The sequence below is a fragment of the Chanodichthys erythropterus genome, chromosome 20 (assembly GCF_024489055.1).
Source record: "Chanodichthys erythropterus isolate Z2021 chromosome 20, ASM2448905v1, whole genome shotgun sequence".
In the NCBI taxonomy this organism is placed as follows: Eukaryota; Metazoa; Chordata; class Actinopteri; order Cypriniformes; family Xenocyprididae; genus Chanodichthys; species Chanodichthys erythropterus.
Genome location: NC_090240.1, coordinates 20,784,911 through 20,807,245, shown reverse-complemented (window position 1 = coordinate 20,807,245; position 22,335 = coordinate 20,784,911). Strand labels below are relative to the sequence as shown.

At 39.9% G+C, this 22,335-nt stretch overlaps 1 protein-coding gene across 17 annotated transcripts in view; it reads right to left on the bottom strand.

Moving 5' to 3' along the window:
- Positions 1-13,088: 13,088 nt before the first annotated feature.
- The window catches only part of casz1 (castor zinc finger 1), a 266,705-nt gene continuing 257,458 nt past the window's right edge, over positions 13,089-22,335 (bottom strand). For 8 of the 17 annotated variants that reach the window (XM_067372059.1, XM_067372060.1, XM_067372062.1 and 5 more), the window contains 5 exons: positions 21,349-21,381; positions 19,883-20,031; positions 19,525-19,759; positions 18,218-18,559; positions 13,089-17,610 (listed from right to left, as the gene is read on the bottom strand). In XM_067372059.1, coding sequence (XP_067228160.1) covers positions 16,328-17,610; positions 18,218-18,559; positions 19,525-19,759; positions 19,883-20,031; positions 21,349-21,381 — 2,042 coding nt within the window. In that variant the 3' untranslated portion in view covers positions 13,089-16,327. The remainder of the gene's footprint in view (positions 17,611-18,217; positions 18,560-19,524; positions 19,760-19,882; positions 20,032-21,348; positions 21,382-22,335) is intronic. The other 9 variants (XM_067372069.1, XM_067372067.1, XM_067372070.1 and 6 more) reach the window with 4 other exon arrangements.

Sequence of the window (22,335 nt, the reverse complement as noted above, 5' to 3'; positions counted from 1 at the left end):
GTAGATTACGGTGTTATGATGAACTATGATGGGCCTTTCTCCACTGACGTTCAGAGTTGTTATTAGCTGTTTGACAACACAGTCAAGCAAAAAGCTAATCATATTAATTACTGTTATGTGTCCGGTGTTGTAAAGAGCGATACCAATGTGCAGCGTTTACCTCAGTAAGTTGACCGAGTGGACCTCTGAGCTGGCGTGAGCGAGTGGAGGCGGGGCTAACTTTGCATATGCATTGATCAGCGTATATTAAATGAGGCAAGGGTGTAGAGTTACATTCAAGCTATTTTAAGGCTTTTTTCACAGGAAAAAAACGTTAAAGGTGCCCTTGATTCAAACATTGAATTTACCTTGACATAGTTAAATAACAAGAGTTCAGTACATGGAAAAGACATACATTGAGTCTCAAACCCAATTGTTTCCTCCTCCTTATATAAATCTCATTTGTTTAAACGACCTCCGAAGAACAGGCGAATCTCAACATAACACTGACTGTTACGTAACAGTCGGGGTGTACGCCCCCAATATTTGCATATGCCAGCCCATGTTCCCAACATTATAAAAGGGATTAGACAAGGGCAGCCAGTTAATGTCTGGAGCTGCACACAGCCGAATCATCAGACTAGGCAAGCAAGAACAACAGCGAAAAATAGCAGATGAAGCAATAATAACTGACATGATCCATGATATCATGATATTTTTAGTGATATTTGTAAATTGTCTTTCTAAAAGTTTCGTTAGCATGTTGTTAATGTACTGTTAAATGTGGTTAAAGTTACCATCGTTTCTTACTATATTTACGGAGACAAGAGCCGTCGCTATTTTTATTTTTTAAACACTTGCAGTCTGTATAATTCATAAACACAACTTCATTCTTTATAAATCTCTCCAACAGTGTAGCATTAGCCATTTGCCACGGAGGACAGCCTCCAAATAAAACTTTAACATCCAAATAAATACTTTACTCACATAATTCGAAGCATGCATGTAGCATGCATGACGAACATCTTGTAAAGATCCATTTGAGGGTTATATTAGCTGTGTGTACTTTGTAAATGCGCTGTAATATAGTCGACAGCTGGTGTGGCAGGGAGCACATGGTTTAAGGGGGCGGCGCCGAGTGTAAATCAGTGCATTGTTAATGATGCCCCAAAATAGGCAGTTAAAAAAATGTATTTAAAAAAATCTATGGGGTATTTTGAGCTGAAACTTCACAGACACATTCAGGAGACTCCTTAGACTTATATTACTTACATTATCTTGTGAAAGAACATTCTTGGGCACCTTTAAAATATGTAATTTTGGTGATGCAAAGATGAGCTTTAAGAGTCAAAATTGACTACAGGGGGACTTTAAGTACTAAGTAATATTAATTAACATTTACTTACTATATGGTTTGAATATGGACTAGTTAATTATGCATACTTTACTGTTATTACTATGGCAAGTACATGTATCATTTAACAGACACTGTAAAATAAAGTGTTACACCACATTTCTTAAACCTGTAGAAAAATCTTTCACATTAAATTCCCAATTGCGTGGCTTCCTATTGAAATGACTGGATTTCGCACATGAAAATTCTCAGAACATCTGAAAATGTGACTGCACCCTAAGTCTCTATTTGTGTTATAGGGCAAAACATATTCCAGCTGAACGTGGTGTCCTGGTATAAAAGTTACACAAAGCTTGACAGGCCACACTTCTGGGAGCTGGAGTCGAGGTGAAAATGGGCCAAGGTCGCATGAGACCGCCTGCATAAGACCTTAGTGGGCTAAACCCAAGTGCAACAAAGCTGCATAGTCATAAAGCACTTTGTCATCACTTATATGATTGTTCAATCGAGCAGGATTGCATTTCGCCCCGCTGTGTGGCTGCTGTCACTTGATGTTCCTCTGGCTCTGTTTCAACTCTAAATGGAACAAATACCCACCACCGTCGTCCTCTCGTGGAAAGCGATGTGGCTCAAACTGTGAGAGGTATGGAAGAACGGAGGGTGGGGTATGAAAAACGGAAAGAGGGAGGAAAACAATAGCATGGTGTAAAAGAAAAGAATAAATCTCCGGGGAGCTGAGTGGGCCCTGGAAGTGGTAATACTGGAGACAATATTTATGAATTGGCCTGTAATGAGCCATCAGCCGCATGGCGGATATGAGTGCTCCACTGGAGAAAAATGCCCTTGTCCTACACGGACCAGGGAGAGCATCCGTGTTATAGTGGGTAGAACGGATTATCTGGGGGTGCTTGTCGGCTCGTTGAGGGCTCGGGACTGCAGGCGGTGACGGGGCAACAGGTGCGGCCCTCGTCGAAGCTTGCAAATTAGACAAATCGCATAGACCTTGCATGCGCAGCACCTGAAAGACGCCGCAGGCTCTGAGGAGGAAGTGAAAGCGAAGGTCGGCCTGGTGCTGACTCTCTGTTCGGTCGACTTTCCTTATCGCAGTCTTGCTCTGTGGTTTACTTTCCACATGCAAATGCAGACTACAACCCTTGGAGGATGTGCTGGATGACACTGACATGCTACGAAGCCTGTGCGCTGCTAGAATTCGGTGCCTAAACCAACAGAGCTGCTGCTTTTAGCTTAGAGCAGAGAGTTTATGCCTTAATTAAGACGATGAATACCACTGCTAACTTCCTCATCACAGTACCTGTGTAATTACACCAGCTCTGCTATATCCTGGAGCACAGCTCTTAATGACTGTGGAATAAGTAAGATGTCTGATGCCTGGAGAAATAACTAAGTCTCTTGTACAGCTGGAGGGTTGCTCTGTCATTAACGTGTTTATTAAAGACTGTTTAGAAATGTGCTGCTTGCATAAAATGCTGTGCGCTTTGAAATGTTGTTAGAAACAATAAAGCCATTAAGAGACCCAATATCAGGTCAGAAATGCCGTTTCATATAGCTTTCATGGCTCTCAAATGTGGATTTTCTCTCATATACTTTGGTTCAAGGCGCACCAGTAGCAATATGCATCACGCAGTGTTCTAACCAGATCCAATGTTGTTCGGTTTCTGTTTCTGCTTCTGCTGCATCATCTTTATAGCCCCACCCACTACATAACCTCATTAGGTCAAAATCCTGCAATCACATAACTGTGCATTAAACATCAAATATCTTCTGATTGGCTGTGATAGTGTGGCATAGCTCAGCAGTTTCGTGTTTAGTGTGGATAGACAAATTGGTTGACGTTGGAAACGTGTCAAAGAATGTTAGTCTCACGAGCCAATGTTTTGACCATCCAAATTAAATTCAGATGTAAAGAGTCCTTCTGAATGACATGTTTAACTATCACACACTTCACTGGAGTTAGTTCACCCAAAAATGAAAAAAAATTGTCATTTATTACTCGCCCTCATGAACTTCGTTCATGTTCGGAACACAAATTAAGATATTTTTGATAAAAACCCAATGGCTCAGTGAGGCCTGCATTGACGGCAAGATAATTAACACTTTCAGATGCCCAGAAAGCTACTAAAGACGTATTTAAAACAGTTCATGTGACTACAGTGGTTCAACCTTAATGTTATGAAGCGACGAGAATACTTTTTGTGCACCAAAAAAACCAAACAACGACTTTATTCAACAATATCTAGTGATGGGTGATTTCAAAACACTGCTTCATGAAGCTTCGAAGCTTTACGAATCTTTTGTTTCGAATCAGTGGTTCGGAGCGTGTAACAAACTGCCAAAATCACATGAACTAAAACACTTATGACGCAACGAAGCCTCGTTTACTGAAATCATGTGACTTTGGCTGTTTGATAAACGCTCCGAACCACTGATTCGAAACAAAAGATTTGTAAAGCTTCGAAGCTTCATAAAGCAGTGTTTTGAAATCGCCCATCACTAGATATTGTTGAATAAAGTCGTTTGTTTTTTCGTTGGTGCACAAAAAGTATTCTCGTCGCTTCATAACATTAAGGTTGAACCACTGTAGTCACATGAACTGTTTTAAAGTGCCCCTATTATGGATTTTTGAAAATTACCTTTTATGTAGTGTGTAACATAGCTCAAAATGAATTAAGTTTTAAATCAGAGTGCAGAGTATATAAAGTTTTTGTCTCTCAAAAGTAAACGAGTCGTTTATAAAACAAATCCCAAGCCGTTTCGGTGTGATGTCACAACGAAGCATTAACATATTGCCCGCCCACTTACTGCATGCAGACGCCAGGGAAAATTCTTGTCTTGATTTAATTGACGACTGCTTCGGGGAGTTTAGCAGGATTCACAAAACACTTGAGTTGCGTCCCAAATGACGCACTATGCACTTATACACTTATACACTATGTACTTGTGCACTATGCACTCATCCATGTAGTGCGTGAATTGTATAAGGTTATTTTGTCATTTAACAACGGAGTCCGATCCTCCCTTCCCCTCTGATACGTAATTAAAGCTGCGACAGTCGAGTGCACGAAGTGTCCATCATTCCACACTTCTTTTTTCCGTTAATTTAGTGCATCATCCGGGTATTTAAAGTGCACTTTTTCTTTTTGGAATTTTCTGTGTGAACGCACTACTGCTCTATTTATACTTAAAAACGTCATAGAATAGTGCACAAGTACGTGAATTGGGATGCACCTTTTGTCTTAAATATGCATCAATGACTAGTTTGTTGCTCCTCTGAATCTCAACCTGTAAGTATAATTTAATAACTGATGTTTATTTTCTAGCGATTGTTCAAAATTTGTAGTTTTGTATGTTATCTTGTGTAATGTACACACTCATCTGTATGTCTCCTGCTAACCGGCTAACTCACGTTTCTGTAGTTCTGCTATTCAGATGTGGGTCCAATATTGTCTAAAAAAAATTGTCTGTCTTATTACTTGGAGTCAGGGGTGTAGTTTGTGGGGGGGATGTAACCCCCCCCCCCCAATACAATACAACCATACCAACATTCAACCCCCCCAAAGTTGAAACCAAATCTACGCCCTTGCTTGGAGTAATGATCAAGGATGGAGCACGACTTTTGTTTACAAAGTGCTCGGATAACATGGGAGTTTACAACATAACTGTGGGCCCTGTTCACTTACATAACTGTAAAACAAACAGTTTTTTTCCCTCTGCGTTTTTATTATTACAGTAGAGTGGAGCTCTATCTGTATTGCAATAGGATGTTAAGATGCATTGTAATGTCAAACAATGATCTAGCTATTTTTTACTTTGTTATTAGTTATGACGAAAAAATCTGTGTACACATCTAGCCTAAATGTTTATCTTATGTTTAGAGGTTTTCAGCTTCGCTTGGCATTCTGATACAGTTCCCACAGGTGCACCTACATAAGGTATAACAGTGACGCTGCTATCACGTCTTATAAATAACACAAACTAAGGTGACACTTACCATAGACAAATGTTGTACTCAAGTCAGGATTGCGAATCAGTTTCTGGTTGATCGACTACATCAGACGTTTCATCGTCGGGCTCGAATTGATACGGTAAAATCAATTTTATCTTTTCTGTCCATACATTGTGTACAATGTCTTGCGAATTAATAGCTTTAATTCAGTTTTGCCAATGGGCGCGCGGTGCACACAGTAGACCAATCGCAAAGGATTGGGCCATCTGACCAATCACAACAGTGTAAGCTCACGGAAAGGAGGGGTTTAGAAAGACTGATTCTTTGAACTGCTTCAAACAAATCATTGACGAGGTGAAATACATTGAGGTGAAATGAAATGTATATTATGAGAAAACTAAAATTTCTTTTGACCTTGCATGCTTGTAAACCTGTTGTAGTAGACTCCCAAAACAATATTAGGCATAATAGGGGCACTTTAAATATATCTTTAGTAGCTTTCTGGGCATTTGAAAGTGTTAATTATCAATGCAGGCCTCACTGAGCCATCGCATTATCCAAAATATCTTAATTTGTGTTCTGAAGATGAACAAAGGTCTAACGGGTTTGGAACGACATGAGGGTGAGTAATAAATGACAGAATTTTCATTTTTGGATGAACTAACATAACTGTGCATTAAACATCAAATATCTTCTGATTGGCTGTGATAGTGTGGCATAGCTCAGCAGTTTCATGTTTAGTGTGGATAGACAAATTGGTTGACGTTGGAAACGTGTCAAAGAATGTTAGTGTCACAAGCCAATGTTTAGACCATCCAAATTAAATTCAGATGTAAAGAGTCCTTCTGAATGACACGTTTAACTATCACACACTTCACTGGAGTTTAAGTGTCGTTTAGGGGATAGTATTACAAGAGGATACAAAAATTTAAAGCAAACATATCTCTTTACATTCAACTATCTGCCACAAAATATATTTTAAAGTTTTCATGTCATGTACACAGACCAACCACACGCAATAGGGTATGATATATTACTGCTGTTAATAAAGATTTTTGTGTGATGAAATTTTACTCTAATATGTATATTTTTTCCTTAGTCTGTTCATTTTTAATGTCAAATTAAATGTGTTGACATTATATATATATATATATATATATATATATATAAACATTTTTTCCACTTCAAGCACTTTATCTATTATTAGTATCAGCAACATCTTGCCAATCTTCACCTCTTCCATTCTGCAAATATCACATTGCTGATGTATTAGGTATTACATGACAGTATTTAAAGTGTGTGGAGTGAGGAGACCAGTGTGTTATCAACCACCATAATGTGAAAGATTAGCACAAGCCTCGTCCCACCTGTTTTCACTTTTCTTTTCATAAAGTCCGCAGCTGCTGCACCAAACAAGCTCTTATTTTCCTTGACCGAGTTCACAAGGATGCATTGGGAGATGTCCTTATGGTCATCATGCAAACACACAGAGCTGGTGGCTTTAGAGTCGGAGCAGAACTGCAGAGCTGAATGAGCGCTTCATCAGAAGAGCTGCTTTTCTACTTCTCTTTGTTCCCTCTCAATCAAGCCTGATTTAAGAGTCAGTTAAATGTACGAAATTGGTAGCTGGCTTTTATTTCTCCCTCCTTCACTTCTTTCATTCAATAAGGTTCAATTTGAAAATGGTCTGGTTTGTATCCTTAATATATGAACGTGCAGGTGCTTCTAATCACAGAGGCAGCGCACACACTCTTTGACAATGTGAAATATCGCGATTTATCGCTTGCATTTGCGTGATGTTTTCCAGCGTTGATTGCCTGGACGTGTGATTTCACAGGGCCACGTCTCCATCTGTATACACCATTTTCTCTAAGTATCGAACATTTTCATCTTTCTTCAATACAAGCTAATTGGATTAAGTTTGAGCAATTTTCATATTGCCGTGCATTGTGCCTCTGCGTGTACGGCTGCCAGGCAGCTCTGTTTTATAGCTCCGGCGTGCGCTGTCAGCCCCGTGTTCCTGCCGTCATCAAGGCGCTAAGGACCACATCAACCATCTCCGCTCATTCTCAGCAAGCCTGCTGGGTTTTCCCCCGCAAGAAAACCAACCAATTCTCTGTGGAATCGTGCTAAATTAACCAAATTTACAGCTTAGCACTTAAGGATCTCCTTAGTTGGTAAGTAAATGGCCCTTGCTGGCGCGTGCGCGTGCGAGAGAGTAATGCCTTGTTGCTCCCAGTACTCTCTTTCTGGAAGGAGTCGTAAAGAGCTGAAACATCTCCCCAGTGCTCCAGAGATGGCTGCTGAGGCTTTGAGCAAACTGCTTGTAATGTAACAGCTCCCAGCCCGAGCGCCAAAGTCTGCTAAACCAGTTTTATTCCATCAATTCAGCATATTTTCGGCCCTATGATATATCTATGGTCGATGATTTGAAAACGCACCATAATGAGGCCCACACAGAGAAAGTTCCGCAAATTTACACGAGATTGAAACGGCCAACAGTCACAAAATATCACACATCCCTGCATTATTAAGTTGTTTGGTTAATTTGATATACTTTCAGTCAGCTGCTTTGAGAAAAGTTTTGAAGTGGAAGAGCTAGCCACCATCTGGAAGACTGTGATGACCAGACACGTCCATCTTGGCTCAGAGTTCAGAAATAATAGGTTGTTCCGACTTGGCATTGCCATCCATCCAGCCATCCTCTTTTTCTCTCTCTCTTTTACTATGCAAAAAAATGCATTGGCAACCAAAAAGCTCACAGGAAGAAAAAGCATATATTGATTACAACATAATATCAGTTATTAATATTTTGTTGTTTTGCATGTGTTCATAAATTCTTTGTATGACAGCCATAACAAAAATGATATCCGCACATTTCTGCAGGTTTCGTTGCATTAGCACAAATAAAACAATTGACTCCAAGCACAACTACACAGTATGCGAACAAAATCTTTGTTCAAATGTTTTAATAAAGGGTGAAGATGCTAATGTTCCATGGGCAGTTATTTATGTATACATATAATAGTTTTCAAAAAAATATTAAAATATTAATCTGTAGTTACATTTTAAATGTCTTTACTGTCACTTTTGATTGATTTAATGCATCCTTGATGAAAAAAATATTAATTTCTTTAAATTCTCAAAAAAAAAAAAAAAAAATTCTTACTGACCGCAAACTTTTGAACGGTAGTGTATAATGCTACAGAAGCTTTGTATTTCAGATAAATGCTGTTCTTTTGAACTTTCTATTCATCAAGGAATCCTGAAAAAAATAACAACTGTTTTTTAACATTGATAATAATCATAAATGTTTATTGAGCAGCAAATCATCATATTAGAATGATTTCTGAAGGATCATGTGACACTGAAGACTGGAGTAACGATGCTGAAAATTCAGCTTTTCCAACACCGAAATAAATTACATTTTATATTATATTCCAATAGAAAACAGTTATTTTAAATTGTAATAATATTTCACAATATTAATGTTTTTACTGTATTTTTAATTAAATAAATGCAATCTTGGTGAGCAGACGAAACTTCTTTTAAAAATCGTAAAAATCTTACCGATCCCAAACTTTTGAACGGTAGTGTATGTATATATATATATATATATATATATATATATATATATATATATATATATTATAATATAAAATCAACTAATGACAAACTTATTTGTGTGCACTGAGCATTTATGATGTATTACAAAAATATGTAAGTACCCCCCCCCCCCCATTTCAAGAGGAGTGTAGTGTAGAAAATATTAAGAAATTTTATTTAAATACAATTTGCTGTTTCTTACTGATCCTTTATACATTGTTTTATAAATTAATGTTTTATTATTTAAAAAAATAGATATGAAAATAACCATTTATGCCTTTGTATTATAATTTGCATTTTTTTTTTTAAATGTTTGGGTTTAAAACGATCATTTTAAAGTCTACTTATCTAAAAAAAAAAACAAAAAAAAACTAATTATTCACAAGTCTTTATTACTAACCCACAGAGGACCTGTTATCACTTGCACAAAATTGTTATTAAAAGTTTGTGACTTTTGGAATTTGGCAGAGTAAGTTTATGTAAGTGTGAATCTCAGACTGAAATTCTTCACTTGTTTACGTGCAGCTGTGCAGCTTCAAGCTAAAACTTGTGTGATTTGGACAGGTGTGCCTTTACTTTAATGTTCAGATAGGAGGATATTAAATCATTCTGAGACTTGCTTTTGCATTTGTGTTACTCTTGATTTGGCAAAATCAGAAATATTATCTACTGAATGAACTGGTTGTATTTGACTTCAGACATTTAGTCATATTTATGCTGAAATCTCCCCTGATCCAGAACATAATTGAGCATTTCTCCTCATTTCAGTAGACATGAATACAGAGAATAGCATTTGTACATAGCGGGCCTGTGACATTACCGCCAATAAGGTCTTGTTAAAGTTAAATTGGCTGAATGTGTGTCTAATTCTCTTTTTCCTTTGGGGTCCCTGAACTTAATTTTTCACACAAGCAACAGCTGCTACCAGAGGCACGGCAGCTTCCTTATGAATCTTTTTTTTTTTTTTAGAACTCTGACCAAAGGTCTCTTTAAATAAAGCCATGCATGAATGGAAATGGCAAAATGAATGTGAATGCCAAAGGTTATGAGGAAATGGATGAGATTTACAGACGCAAACTAAAAACAGAACAATGCTGCAATTATCATGCACAAATGGAATGATTCTTTCAATGTTTATGACAAGCATATGAAATGTGATTTGTAACCAAACAACTGTACGCTTCTGAATTGCCATAAATACACAGTTGTTAGAATTTGTTTGTGGGTGTAATGCAATTAAACAACGCAATAAGAAAAGAAATATACACGGCTTTCCCCGTGGACTCGAATGCTTGAAGCATTATGCGTCATTTTTGTGCATCCTAATAGGCTGTGTGACCACCGCTGCTGTGACATATGTACAAAACACCTGTCGCATGTTTCTGGGCCCCATTGTTCGTGGTGAGCTGCTGCTGGGTCTCACACAACCTGTTCCTGGAACATCAACCCTCAGTACGAGTCAGATCCAGCCCTGGTATGAGTGCGCACACATGGCTCGTTACGATGGGAATGACAAAACAGCCTGTACAGAGGAGAACATTCATGCGCTGCTGTGTGTGTTTCATGAGAAATATGTTGGCTGAATAAGATCAATTTAGAAAAAAATGCTTCATTTTAATTCCACACACAAAGTTTTTGGACACATGTAAAACCTAAAACGTATGAATTTCATTGCATTATGGAACAAACAGAAAATCGAGTACAAATAAATAATGCTAGAGATTTTCTCACCCATAGTTCACCCAAAAATGAAAATTCTATCATTTACTCATATTCAAGTTGTTTGGAAAGACACTATGGAAGTCAATGGGCCCATCAACTGTTTGGTTAGCAACATTCTTCAAAATATAAAAATATTCATACAGGTTTGAGGTTTAACTTGAGGGTGAGTACATTTTCATTTCTGGGTGAACTATCCCTTTAACTGTCTAAACATATTTACTTATTGTAATTTAAAGGGTTAGTTCACCCAAAACTGAAAATTCTGATATCACTCACCCTCATGTCGTTCCGAACCTGTAAGAAGTTCATCTTCGGAACACAAATTAAGATATTTTTGATAAAATCCGCTGTTGGTGTAGTGTAAACATCCGGGTTCTGCTACAGAACGCAGATTGAGAGCCCGTCCACACGGAGACACGTTTAGCTGTATATGTAAAAATTTTGTATTATATCGGTGTTTCGGGAGCCCGAAACCGCTATTTTTTTCAACCAGGTCCCAGATCAACACGATCACACGAGAATGCGTATCAATAGTACGAGTTTGTAATCTCGTAGAATATATACGCCAAGATGAATTTTGGTGTGCTTATGGTACGCGTTTTTTTCGTGTGCATATGATACACACTTTATGGCATGTATATGATACGCTCTTGGGTAGGATGGGGGTGGGGGAGTGGGGGTTTCGTACGTATAATACACCATAAAGTGCGTATCATATGCACACCAAAACTCATTTTGGCGTATATATATTCTACAAGATTACAAACTCGTACTATTCATATGCATTTTCGTGTGATCGGGCTCCCCAGATTGAATAAATCTGAAAACGACACCCTTGCGTTTTCACATGTGCAGCCAATCCATATATTTCCGACTCAATCCATATATTTCCGACTCAATCCGACCCCTCGACTGCATTCTCCGTTTTTAGTGCATCTCTGTGGCAGAATTACAGCGCCACATACTGGTCTAGCATGACTAGATCGTTTTGAGGCGGTTTCAGTGTTTTCGTGTGTATGCAGATATTTCTTGAGACGCACGGAGCACCGGATATGACATGCAGGAAAAAAATAGTAGGCTAAATCGTGCGCACGATTTACTATTTCGTTCCCTCGATTTACTAAAACGTGCGCACAAGTTACTATTTAGTTCCCTCGATTTATAAATCATGCACATGGATCTGACTCCTACTGAGGGTTGATGTTTTTTATAAATCATGCACATGATTTATAAATCGAGGGAACGTAAATTGTGTAAATTGTGCGCACGATTTAGTAAATTGAGGGAATGAATTAGTAAGTTGTGCGCATGATTTAGTAATCAAGGGAATGAATTAGTAAATCGTGCGAACAATTTTATTTTTTTCTTGCATGTCATGTGCGGGGCTCCATAGAGATGACACTTGTTTAAGGATTTTTTTTAGAACAAGGGAAAAAAAAAGATTGGATAGGGAAAGCTCTGGCCTCGTGTGGATTTGGCTTTAGTATTGGCCGGCTCCTGTATCAGCGTCACACTGCTCACGTGTACAGTGTCAGCAAATACTGAGCCGGCGTTCTGACGTAGAACCTGGAAGTACTGTCGCTAAAGAAGTCAGAAACCTCTCAGATTTTATCAAAAATATCTTAATCTCTGTTCCGAAGATGAACAAAGTTCTTACGGGTGTGGAATGACATGAGGGTTTTCTTCCACCCTCAATACCCACGACTGAGGTGCCCCTGAGCAAGGCACCCTAACCCCTGATTGCTCCCTGGGAGTGAATGGCAGCCCACTGCTCCGGGTGTGTGTGTGTGTGTGTGCGTTCACTACTCTGCCCCTAATGTGTGCGCACTAACTTGGATGGGTTAAATGCAGAGGACACATTCCAAGTATGAGTTACCATACTTGGCCAGCACGTCATGTTGTTATATACTTACTGTAGTAATAACAGTAAATTATGCATAGTTACATGCAACTAACCCTAAACCAAACCATATTTCTAACCCTAATCCTAAGTTAATTAATATTAAACAGTACTTAAAAATGTATGGTTACTTTTTATTTTAAGGTGTCCTTGTTACAGTTATAAATTTGTTAAACCTTTTTATCATTTAAAATCTTTTGCAAAATATATATATATATTTTTTTTTGATATAAAGACATTCATGCATTTTTGGAATAATGTTTGCTACATAATTGGATGCAATTTATAATTTATACAACACAATTAGGAACTATTCTGATTTTATTCCTCCCTTATTATTTAGACAATAAGGTGATCTGTTGTTTCAACAGCAGCCCGTGTTAGTTTGAAGGTTGTTTCCGTCTGGTTTTTGTGTAATATAATTTCCATAGTTTTTTTTTTTTTCTTCTTCTTTTTTTCAAGATTATATGCAGGATGCCAGCTGGCAGACAGATGGTGGTGGCTTTACACGATTTTATTTAAAGACACATCAGAAGGAAGAGGAGGGTGAGGCAAGAGAACAGCTGTAGCGAGTGGGACAGGATGGTATATGCTGGTCAAAGCGACGAGCAGCCTGCACAATGAAAGAAAAGAATGAAAAAACAACCACCAAAAACCATTTCAGAGTGCTAGAAACTTTCCCAAAATGCACTAGAGAGCATTTGTACCCTAATATGGCTCCATGACTATGATCTATTGTTATTTGTACACGCTTACTGAATTTGTTGTATGAAACGCTCGGTTCATAGAGAAAAATAATAAGGCTGTTAAAATACTATCATCCTCAGTGAGCGCCGCTGGGCGTCCTCTGTGTCGTACCACAGACCCGGGGCCTTGTGCCCTTTAACGGTGTTAGTCTCAGCGGGAGCTGCTTATTAACCGCTGTCTCGTTAAACACTTTCTCTGCAGCACACCTGACACTAACCACACTGCATTTTGGGAGAGAAAGCCATGATTTGGAGAAACACTGTGTGGAACATTTGCATTGTTATAATAATTAGAATTTCTTTATTTCGACTCTTTACAAATCCTGCTATTTTACACACATAAAATGTATTCAAGTGCACAGTATCTCCCAGGCAAACAGCTGCTTCAGTGTGAGTCCTGCGCCTTTGCACTTGAGACCAGAGAACAAACGGCCTGTGAAAGGGGCATGCCATATGCAAAATACATAAGTTCAATTAAATAAAACAAACACCAAAACAATAGCAAACAAAGAGTTGTGGATGGTATTAAATTATGCAGATTCCATTGTTATTGTGATCGCACATGATATACAGCTTTGAAAATGATGACTTCCTTGCGTATAAGGTAGAAATACACTCCACTGTTCAGTGCTACAATAATGTGACTCGTATAGATTTAATTACCACTAATTCCTCTACCACTATGGGGAAACCATGGTAATAACAATAAAACCTCACACATACACACTTACGTTCTGTCTCTCTCTCTCACACACACACACATACAAGCAAACTATTCTGGTGTTAGTTCAGTTTTTAACTTTTTATTCTTTATTTCTCCTTTTTTCTTTTTAAAGGAAGCTTTTCATCAAAGAGCATTTTTGTTCATATATAGTTTTTACAGAAGAAAATACTATACAACCTTTTTTTCCCTCCTGAAACAATATTTCAAAGATAACCATCTACACATTTAGTTGCCTATATTCTGATTCAAAGCCGTGTTTAGGAAATAATTAATTTCCTCGCTTCGCTTTTCCTTGTTTATATTCAATAGAGGCCAAGTAAACAAAAATCATTTTTGTCTTTTCTTTTTTTTTTTTGTGTGTGTGTAATTTGGAGCGAAGCACTGCAATAATTTCCTCTGTATAGAATTCATTTAAATTACAGTCATCATTAGTGTTACTCGTTAGGCAAGCCAGGTTCTAGCATGCCCGTTTCATATTGAAAACATCCAATCTTGGAAGCGAAGAAAAAACTTTTTTTTTTTTCTCTTTTTTTTTCTTAAATAAAACACAGAACAACAGTTCTTCGTCACACTGAAGACTATTTGTGCATCAAAGCAAAGTGAACTAAACATCGTAAAGCAAATTCCCTGTTAAAAGATATATGCCATAATTTCAAAAGGTAAAAATGAACCTAAAAAGTGCAAAAAACACCCTAAAATGTTCTCATTGCAAGGTCACATAAATATTAAATAACTTCTTATTATTGGAGTGAAACCACAGCTGTTGTAAATAGAAAACAAAAGCTTGAAACATTGTTTTCTGTCTGTACAATTCATAAAATCACACACTTTCCGAGCAGCGCTACCAGCGCTAGCATTCATCATGGTGTCTTTGTGATGCCTGTCCTCCATTCAGCCCTCTAGAAAAGACAGTCTCTCTCCATGTTTCCTCTTCTTTTAGAAATAGATACATGATGCTTCTGAAAAAAGAAGCTTCAAAAAGCCAGTCTCCATCTTCAGACTTTGTTGCAACTATTGTTTTTTTTTTTTTTTTCTTCTTCTTCTTCTTTTTTTTCATGCTACAGAAACTGTGAGGGAAAAGGAAAGGAAAATAACACCTACAAACTTTTCCCTACATTCAGAGACGCTCGTCTCCTGCTGTGTGTTTGATGGACACTTTAGGACATCTAATTGTGGAGCAAAACAAAGACATAGCTGTAATCTCCTCCCATTCACACTGGGCAGTAGCACCATCGTCACATTACAAACTCTCCGAAACACAGGGGGCGATAACTCTCGCCATCGAAACAGACCCATTTACAGTGAGATTTGCACCCCCACATCACCTGGTCATGCCTGTGCAATTAGAGAATAATGCAAAAACAGACAAACAAAAAGCCATATTAATGCAATCATGTAAAAGATAACAAAACGTCTTAAATAGAGGCTTGAGTATCTGCTCTCATCTATACAAAAGTGCACTATGAATATGCAATGCCAAATGGGTCCTCATTGAGAAAAGGAACAGAAATCAAGTGAGAGCTAGCATTCACTGAGATCAATGCTTATGGCCTGAAGCTTTGCAGTCACTGGTCACTGTTTTTTTTTTTTTTGTTTTTTTTTTTGTTGTTTGTTTGTCCTGAAGATGCAGGCGAATGTCCATATGGAATGGAGCCTATGACACCACTGACCACGACAGCAGGTTTAAGTGAGAACTGTGATAATTGTAAAGAATAAAAATAAAAAATTCATCTGATCAACGGAGAAGCATACAAGTCAAAGCACTGATGCAGGCCCCTGCACTTCAATAATATTAATAATAATAATGACACAGGGTGTTTCTGAATCAATCATTTGAGCAACATTCTTTATAAAAGATTTCCTGCAATGTACGCTTTTCGTTGCTTTCAGGTTGGTACGAGGGTCCTGCAATCCAGTGACTGCAATTCAAATGTACATTAACATCCACACACATCTACTTTATATAGATAGTCATATATAGAGAGATTGTTTTTTCCTTATTTTTTCCACACACAAAAAGTAACAAATGAAATCGAATAAATTAAAGTCAAACATGCACACACACAAAAGACTGATGTGTAGGAAAAGGTTTACATAGCCACCCATGTGTAAAAGAGGGCCTCGTCTGTCTATTTCTCTGTTCATTTTTTAATGCATAATTAAATTAATAATGTTGGTCATCTTGTAAACATCATAATAAATCATTTGGGCCTTCACTTCTCTTGTAGTTGGTTGTTTTCTTGTCATCTGCAGCGTCTCTAAGCATGATAAATGAGGCCACTCAAACTTGCGTTTGTTCAGGGAATTCATAGTTCTCCTTCTACAGCATAGATTAGGGCTCAGCCTCCGGCTCCTCTTTATCCAGTTGGGAAGTCTCTGCGTGGTTCATGGAAGCATCAAAACTCACTCCATTGTCTTTGTCTACTTCTGGCTCTGGCATGGAATCTTCATACGAGTCTGTATTCATGTCCTCCCCTTCTTCCTCCTCGTCGTCGTCATCATCGTCGTCGTCATCCTCCTCCTCGGCTAACGGCTCTTCCTCGGGTGACAGGTCGTCTTCAGGATCGCCGGATGTGCCGGTAGTGTCATCCTGAGGGTTGCCCAGGCCCATTGAGGCAGCAGGGCCAGAACTGGTGGCCAGGGAGAGTGGCTCCCGGTGCATCCCGGACCTTTTGCTCAGGTCCATGGAGTCGCTGAGGCCCAACCCAGCAGCGTTTTTCAGGAAGAACAAGGAGCTGTTGGTGTCCGTCCCCAGGTTCAGAGAGCTGTCAAGGTTGACCGCTGAGCCCGGATGCTCGTACTCACCAGCGGCTCCTGCCGCAGGGAGGTACATGGCCATATTGTTGTGGGTCAGCCCCGGTGTGCCGGGTGAGGTTGGGGGCAGATTCATGGGCATTGGGGGAACAGCTAGGCCTGAGTGGTGGTGGTGGTGGTGATGGTTGCCATCCTGGTTGGGAGACACCGAAGGCAGCTCGCCTCTTTCTTGCTTCTCGTGCTTGCGCTTGTGGGAATCCATCTGGGACATGCCCACCACCGTGTGCTTGCACTCTGGGTAGGTACAGTGGAAGTGCGAACACTTGAGCTTGTACTTGCAGTCGGCCACTTCGCAGTCTGCGCTTGAGCTGAACTGACAGAATCCGGCGGCGCTGATCACATCCTGCTTGCCGTGGTGCTTGCGGTGCGCCGTCACCTTGGTGCTGTCCGTACAGCGGAAGCCGCAGCGCAGGCAATGGAAGTGGGTGCTGTTGCCGGAGAACTGGCAATCGGGGAAGTTACAGCATAACGAAGACTTGAAGCGCTTGAAGTCATCCAGGACCAGGTTGTCCACGCGGTCGTGGTGCTGGGCGTGCTTGTACATGTGGGTGCGGCCGCAGAACTTGTAGCCGCAGTTCTCCCGTGTGCAGTGATAGTGTGTGACCTTCAGGGAGAACTGACAAGCTGTATCCTTGCAGTCCTCATAGAGGTCATAGCGGCGGAACCCTTCCAGCATCATGCCTTCATCCAGCATCTTACGAGAAGAGGCGGTCTTGCGGCGCTTGCCGAAGGGTGACATGTCCTCGATGATCCAGAAGCGCTTCTTGGCACCAGTTGCCGTTGGGATAGAGATGGTGTTACCTGGTTGCAAAAAAAAAGGTGTATACGGGTTAGACTTCGATCAGTATGACAAGCAGCAAAGCAATTCTGCAAACAGGAGTAGCCACATGCCCTATCAAAGCTACACATGAAAGTTCCTCCTACATAATGTGATTCCATGCCATAATCAAACAGAGACAGTCCCATTTGTATAATGTACTGGTGACATTTTAACGTGACTGTCACGTCTAGGTATTGGGAGAGTTCAGAGGTGCTTCCGTACATCTGGCTTTATGGGAGAGCAGGATACCCTCCCATAAGCCTGAGGTCAGTGCTAATGATGTGCTCCCTGTCCTGGCCAGCAGGAATCACATGACTCTATTAAAGCCTGGCATGATTAAACCAGCCTTTTACAGAAGGCTACTAATGGACAGCATTTTAGACAGTGGACCTAATGGCAGGTACTGTGCAATGTACTACACAAGTCTAAAGCCACTACCACAGTGACTTACATGAACTGCACTGCATGTGTAAAAAGCTAAAGAGTTTTAACCAGCTAATGCTTTTTAATGGCTTTGTAACTGCTAGCCATAGTACAAACTACTGTATCTCTAGAGCTGCAGTGTTCGGGTGGAGACGAGATAGGTACCTGCAGCGTCCTGCACTATAGGGACGTCATTTTTAACCGAAGACGAAGTAGGAATGATGGGGCTGAAAGCTGGTGTGTTGGTTGGCATGACAACACTCCTAGTGGCTCCGAGAGAGGCGCTGAGCAGAGAGTATGATAGACAGGATGGGGAGAGGAGATATGGGAGTGAGGGGAGTGGTGGCCGGAGAAGAGCCGAGGAGAGAGATGGAGGCTGACTCTGGAGCGTAGGCTGATGAGGAGGTGGAAGAGGAGGTGGTGGAGGAGGAGGAGGAGGTGCAGATTGAGAAGGAGGAGAGTCAGCAGAGGTAGTGGTGGCAGAGGCAGGGACCTGACAGCCTGGTCCTACAGAGACACGGTGCCAAGGAAGGATGGTAACAGAGAGACAGGAAGGTATAAGACACAAGGGTGGGGAGGTAAAAAGGGAAAGAGATCAAGTAATGAAATAATGAAAGCCAAATGGTAACCAAAGTCAGACAACAGGCAAAAGCAACAGTGATGAGAATGGAAGATAACATTTGAAATCAAACAGTGAACCCATAAAAATCAATTCAATGAAGGAAAGCTCAGATTCAAAGAGCAAAGGCCCAGATTTAAAGGTGCTGATAGCATTGTTAGCCAGTTTACTAACGTTCGCCAAGGAATGAGACCCATCGCCCATGCCTTCTACCGCAAGAGTTCTCTCCAAAACCCCACCCTCCACAGAAAATGGTTGACAAGCCAAGTTTTCTGATTGGCTAACAAGATCCAGATTGTTTTTGCTGTTTATTACTGTTCCCAGGACACCAATTATATTAATATCTGTACATTTTCTGTGTCATATTCCAAAAAATCACTTTAAGCACCTTTAAGCCTAGAGAAAATAAACAACTTGTGCTGCCTCTGTGTGTGGCTGATTTCAATGACAATAGAGATGAGAAAAGTCTCGGATGCCTCTATGTAGTCGCCACAGGGATGGCATTAATGTGAGTTGTGTGTGGGAGACTATATGACAAATTTAGTGCTTTATAATTTAAAAAATATCATTACAGTTGGAAACATTTGGTTGCTCTGATGCAACATAAGTAGCTTTATGAGCCTGCTACAGGGAATTCAGTGAGAGGTGGTGAAGCTTTTTTTGTTTCTCTTTTCAAAGAAGGACATAACAAGGAACACAACAAAATTTGATTGTCTGACTGACCAAATAAATATTTGCTCCACTGGTCACACTGAGCCTGTGGTTTGATTTAATCTCTCTCATATACTGCCAACCATGTGAGGCTGAAAATGTTTATTGCGATTAAATAGTCTTGTTTCTTAGGTCGACTCACCTGCTGGCGAACTATCGTTGCCCACGGGGGTGCTGGTGCAACTACGATCTTGATTGGAGGACTCTGAGGAGAGTCCCAGTGGGCTTCCTCCACCGGTGTAGTCCATGTAGTCATCATTTTCCTCCATCATGTTGGAGAAGTTGTGGGTAAGATTAGGATGGCTGCCTACCATGGCAGACGAAGCTAGACTGGCCATGTGCTGCATCTCTTCAGGTCGGTGGGCGTGAGAGACCACCTACAAATTACCAAAAAGGGGCGGACTTAAAATTATATATACTTTTGATAATAAAAGTTAGCTTTATACTATAATTGTGCTTATGGCCGTGATCTTTAAAAGGTGTCGTAAATTTCTTCGTACCTGGGAAGGAACTCTGTCGAAATTTTTTCCCAGCATCCTCCTCATGTGTTTGCGGGCATGGGAGGTCATCTGGTGCTTGAGCAGGAAGGAGAACTGACAGCCCTCACGGATACAATGGAAGTGGCTGTTAACTTGGTTGTATTTGCACCCTGCAAGAGACGGGCGACAAAATTAACTTGAGCAAAGACCGTCTTCATCGCGCCCGGGTTTCAGGGACAACATATATCATAGATTCTCAACGAGGTAATGAGGACATTGTGCTTCCGTCCCGCGCCTGCATAATGCAGAGAGACAGAGCAGATGAGTCCAGTGTCACACTGGGAAAGTCGAACCTTTTGAAGATTAGACCTGTGGTGCTCTTTTATTACAATGACATCTTTTATTCAATTTGGAATTTACATAAATACATTCTGCATTTGGAGAAGCAATAATGCACAACCCTGCAAACCAAAGTAAACACACAATTATTTCCATATTAAATTCATTTTTCACGACCTATCTGTTGCTGGTGTATTTCCTCCCCCTCACGCCTGTCCCTTTGCTTTTTTTTTTTATTCTTTTTTTTTCCACACAAAGGGCCCTACAGATTTTAATTGCTATATGTTTTCAAATTTAAAGACTGCCTCTGCGCACTAATCAAATATTGTAGGGTGCTCGTAATAATTTTATTGTGAATAATGCGTGCTGAAATAATTGAAAGAGTAGCATTCAGGGCAGGTGCTGGCTTGTCCGTTACCATGGCACCCGTAGCGCCGCGCAACAAGCCGCCTGTTGTCAGACTGCTTTTGTACACAAGGGTGATATACTTTAAAACAGCAGAGTTGAGTAAATATGAGCACATGCTGAAATATCAGGGCTCTTGTGCCACCAGATCCTGGTAACCTCATCGCCGGTGTTCTGTTTAATGTTGCTGCCATGGATACCACTTTCCCAGACCAGCTGAACCATCAATTCTTTATGACTCTATGGCTTGCTTTTGTCATATGTCCCTGGTTTATACCGCTAACAACGCAACAGGAGAGACCTTATACTCTTTGGACACTTGTGATACTTTCCACTCGTCAATAAATGTTCTTTTCTCAACTTAAAGGGATAGTTGACCCAAAAATGAACCTTCTGTCATCATTTACTCAACCTGTTTTATTCAATAGAAAAAAATAAGCTGCTGTCACACAATTAAAATGACTTGAAGCCCTTATATGGCTTCAAAAGACTTGGTCCTACAAAGCATGTAGACATATACAGACTACTTAAATCATGCTTTTGTTGACCTTTGATTTCTCAACAGCACAGTCCCCATTCACTTTCACTGCACAGAAAAGAGCAGCTTGGAAATTTTACCTATCGTCTCCTTTCATGTTCAACAGAAGCAAGAAAATCAGATGTGTTTGGGTCGAAATGAGGGTGCATTTTTGGGTGAACTCTCCCTTTAAGGGGAGGGGTGTAGAAGAAAAAAAATTACTAACTTTTAATCTGCCTGCTTGTGATGATGATCGAGGCTTGAAAAAGAGCAACACAAACAGACTGAGCTCGACAGGCACGGTAATTAACAAACATATGTAATTGCTCATTCCTGACAGGTTAAATATACCCAAGAAAACAACCTCTGTTTGATTGCCTACTATAAATACTGAAGTATTAATGTATGACAAAAAGGCAGACACCATTTTTCTCGGCCTGTTTTCTGTAATATAAATAAAACGTCGCCAGTTTTACAATGAGATGAGACCATCTTTATTTTCACCAAACGTGTTTGTTCTGCAAAATGCAAACGACTGCTAGCGCGCTGACTCTGTTGTCAATGTAAACCGTTCACTTGACAAAATATCGATGCACAGATACTAATGAGATAACAGCTTCTGAGAAACATACTCAAAATTCAGTGAATACGTGCAAAGCGCAGCCGTTTCACGCCCTGTACTGTATGTTGTGCTGCAAACAGCATGGCAATTACAAACCCAACTAGGGGAACAACACTTTTCCTGTAGCCAGAGCCAATGGAAAAAGTGTTTTCATAGCAGGTGATGGCATCGATATGAAATTACAGTTACATCATCTCTGATTTCACACCATCTCTGATCCTTCCAGCTACATAACGTGGGAGAGCGAATGAACAGAGTGTTTGGAAACACGAGTATCTAATGTGAACAGTGATTGAAACAATAAGAAGTGTAGGAGGCTGGAACATGTACGATTTGTAAAATTTCAATCACAATACTGAACTCACTAAATTACTTTGCAAACCACACCGAATCAAACAAATCATTAAAGGAAAAATTTAAATATAGTCATTATTTTCTCACATTCATGTCTTTCCAAACCATTTCAGTTTCATGGAACATAGAAGGTTTTGAAGATTTTCAATCGCTAACTAGCAGAGCTGTGTAATGATTATTCAAAAAACAGCATACAGATTTTGAACTACATAATGCCAGAATATTAATTTTTTGGGT